The sequence below is a fragment of the Pollicipes pollicipes genome, unplaced genomic scaffold, assembly GCF_011947565.3.
Source record: "Pollicipes pollicipes isolate AB1234 unplaced genomic scaffold, Ppol_2.1 Scaffold_6686;HRSCAF=7923_pilon_pilon_pilon, whole genome shotgun sequence".
NCBI lineage: Eukaryota > Metazoa > Arthropoda > Thecostraca > Pollicipedomorpha > Pollicipedidae > Pollicipes > Pollicipes pollicipes.
This window is the reverse complement of record NW_023596921.1, coordinates 19194096-19197419: the sequence shown is the minus strand read 5'-3', so window position 1 is coordinate 19197419 and position 3324 is coordinate 19194096. Positions and strand designations below refer to the sequence as shown.

The following is a 3324-nucleotide window of genomic DNA, read 5'->3' as shown; positions in this document are numbered from 1 at the left end:
TGTGCGCATGGTGTTAAGCATGTGCGCATGTTAAGCATGGTGAAAAACATAACATAACATATATGCAAAGAAGTAAAATAAATGAGATAAAACACATACATTTAAACATTAACACGGTATATGTGTATTTGCACGACAGGCAGTCTTACTAGTCCCCCAAAACAAAGCTCTGGGCAGCACTGGCACCATGCAACTACCAGTGCACTGAAAACCATGAGCCATCGCGGTCAAACTTCAGAATCCCAGCAGCCACGTCTCATTCCATCACGCTGGGAGAGGGCATTTTTGTCAAAGCCAAGCTCCAGCCTGCCGGCACCGTACCGTTAACCTCTATCCTTGACCTAGATAGAGGTCACAACGATGCATGACCCGACGTCCAGAAAGGCTCCATCCTACTGACCGTATGTCTGAAGAGTGAGCCAACTGACCCGGTACAAGACCACCTCGGTCCGGGCGCTGGGTGGACCTTATACCCGGCACAGCGGCAGCCTATACCCGGGAAATCAGGGGACCGAATTGTGAGGTATGAAGGACACCTGCATTCGCTGGCCAACTGTGACCATACTTCTTTCAAGAATCGCGTTGTAGTTAAATCCACTGTTGTTGTTAAATGCGTTGTAGTTAATCCGTTGTTACTCTGTTGTAGTTAAATCCAGCACTCCAAAGTGAACGAACTTATCTTCCCAGATTGTCCCACGAACCGACGGAAAATCGCATTTAATGCAAACTGTAGTTCATGTAGGCACAAGAGGCATCCTGCTCATTTAACCGCTAACTGAAGAAAAAACTAGATGATGTCAGAATAAGCACCCGAAACGTCATGTAATCCAGAATTTCCTGGAACCTTTTGAAAACGTTGACACTTTGGGGAGTTAAAAAAGACATGGCTTTGCTATCTCAGGATTTAGCTTACCAATCGGAAGGACTGAAATGGATACTGATAATCGCAGTCGACCTCACCCCATGATCGAGTCAACACACATGTGACGTGACATAGCCATTTATAGCACAATCCACACGCAACCCCGTCTAGATCAACCAAATCTTTAAACGATTTTCAGGATAGCTCTTACACAAATGGTGAAGGTGCGTTTGTCCTTAAGCATCAGCATCATATTAACTTGCCAGTGTCTTTGCTAGACTTAACTGTGGAGATCCTCATTTGCGCTATACAAAGCCATGTGATGGCCAACACAGCCAAGTCAACTTTATAGTTGTTTGGTAGATGGCCTCTTCATGCCAGCCAGGTAAACTGACGCAGATGTTGATGCCCAGATACTCGCACTGAATACCACTGCATCCAAAGTTTAAAAATTTGCACTCGATCAAAAACTGCGTCTAGTTTACAAAACAACGATATCTCAAATGCGCGCCCGGGTGGCCGGTTGAATACCCTTCACCCAGGTGGGGGAATGGGGGGGGGGGAATTTGACCCCTTTGATCTCAAAACTAACTAAGACAATTAGGGACACCAAATTCTCAGGGCGGGTTGGGCTATATGACCTCAACCGTGTCAAAATTACAGTTCCATAAGTCATGACCTTCGGATCAAATAAGGTCCCACAAGATCGAGCCCACGGTTGGTGTCAGAAGTGCACCCAGATCTCAGACCAATGTTGTGCAAGGTTCGATGACGTAATGAAATTATGACGCATTGAGGAGCACATTTGCTAAACAAAGAAATCGCGTTACCTAGAGGGTGAGTAGTAGTTACATTTCAATACATTCATGCCTGTTTCAATACTTTCAAATGTGGAAATTCCCTTTACCCTGCGTCCGGCCAGGGATCAGAGACAGCCGTGCCCGGCCAGATGGGGGGGGGGGGGGGAGTTGACGTCCCCTGGGATCTCCAACTTCCAGACGCCGTATGAGAAAAACACAGATACCGTTGTAAAGGTCTCGTCAAATATGGAGAGTACATACGAGTTTTTTTTCCTTGGGTCAAATATCAGGTCACCAGAGGTAGAACAGTCAACAACGATAGCTCTGATAGATGCAGTTGAAACCTATGTTAACACATTAAAAAGCATATTGGGGACTCCCCACAGTAGGGCAAAAACGATATTATTAAAGACTCACCCACAGTCTTCAGACAAGCGCTAAGACCGTGAAGAGTCCATTCCGACCATTCCTGCTCCCCCACAAGGGTTAGGGCTGATCACATCACCGTTAAAAATTGGTTTACCAGTAGCCTTCAAGAGCGATGCTTTTTGACTGCTTCTGACAAAGCTTATTTCATAAGGCGCAGCTGTGAATATATATATATATATATATATAATATATATATATATATCAAAAACACAAATGCCATTTAAAGCTGACCAAGAGGTCATTTGAGGTCGACTTAGGTAAATTTTATAGGCCATTCAATAGAGCAAATTGAAGTGCTAACTGGGTATATATGACCAATGCAATGCTTTTCTGTGGTCAGAAATAGCGTATTGCACATCTACAGGTAATCAAGACCGCATAGCTGCTGTCTACATTACACACCGTTCCCCTGACGTTTGGTTATGCACTTGCACCAAACTGAAAACAGGGACGTTGGTACATCAAATTATACGTCATTAGCTCCACAAACACGATTGAGGTGGTTACACGCATCGCACTATTTCATCTAGCCTTTCAATTGCAGACAATATATTCCGCTGACCTTGGATGAGCTCATACGACCTTGCATGACCTCACGTGACCTAACTTGGCGTTATGAACTATAAAAATGGCACCACATATTTTCAGCCAAGTATTTAAATTCTGCGTACAAAATTACCTGGCAAAACTATCTATATTTTGAGCCCAGAATGTGTTTTTTGGAGGGTGCCTACAGAGATAGGTCATGACCTGGGCCGAGGTAATATGCCCTGTGGTCAAATTATGGTTGTGCACGTGAGTAAGTACCCTTTTCCTCACATACAAACACCAAAGCTTCATAAAAATGTGTATAAAATTGCATGCGTTACGAAAATAGCAAAAACTTGTCTGGCTTCAGGTCACTGACCTCAGCCTTTTGGGAAAAAATATTTCAAAAAGACAAACTGTAAGTACTATTGCGTTCTTTTACTATAACAAATTTGAACAATAACAAATGATCCACAAAAACTGGTGGGGTCAAGACTCTTTAGAGATTGACCTCTTTGACCTGGCCCAGGTCACTAAAAAAAATAATTGGGGGCAAGTCAATTCCCCCTCCCCCCCCCTTCAGCCGGGCGCGGGCGCATGGCTGTTTCTCACAAAGCCACAAAAAGAGACCTGAAAGGAAAGGACTGGAAACATGCTGACTTTGTGTCTATGGTGCGTGCAACCGCAGACTGGCGCTGCACAAAG

General features: G+C 44.3%; 1 protein-coding gene across 1 annotated transcript in view; it reads left to right on the top strand.

The window, feature by feature from the left end:
* The first annotated feature begins 2874 nt into the window (after positions 1–2874).
* The window catches only part of LOC119108005 (vegetative incompatibility protein HET-E-1), a 12623-nt gene continuing 12173 nt past the window's right edge, over positions 2875–3324 (top strand). Inside the window, exon 1 of the mRNA XM_037231590.1 lies at positions 2875–2886. Coding sequence (XP_037087485.1) covers positions 2875–2886 — 12 coding nt within the window. The remainder of the gene's footprint in view (positions 2887–3324) is intronic.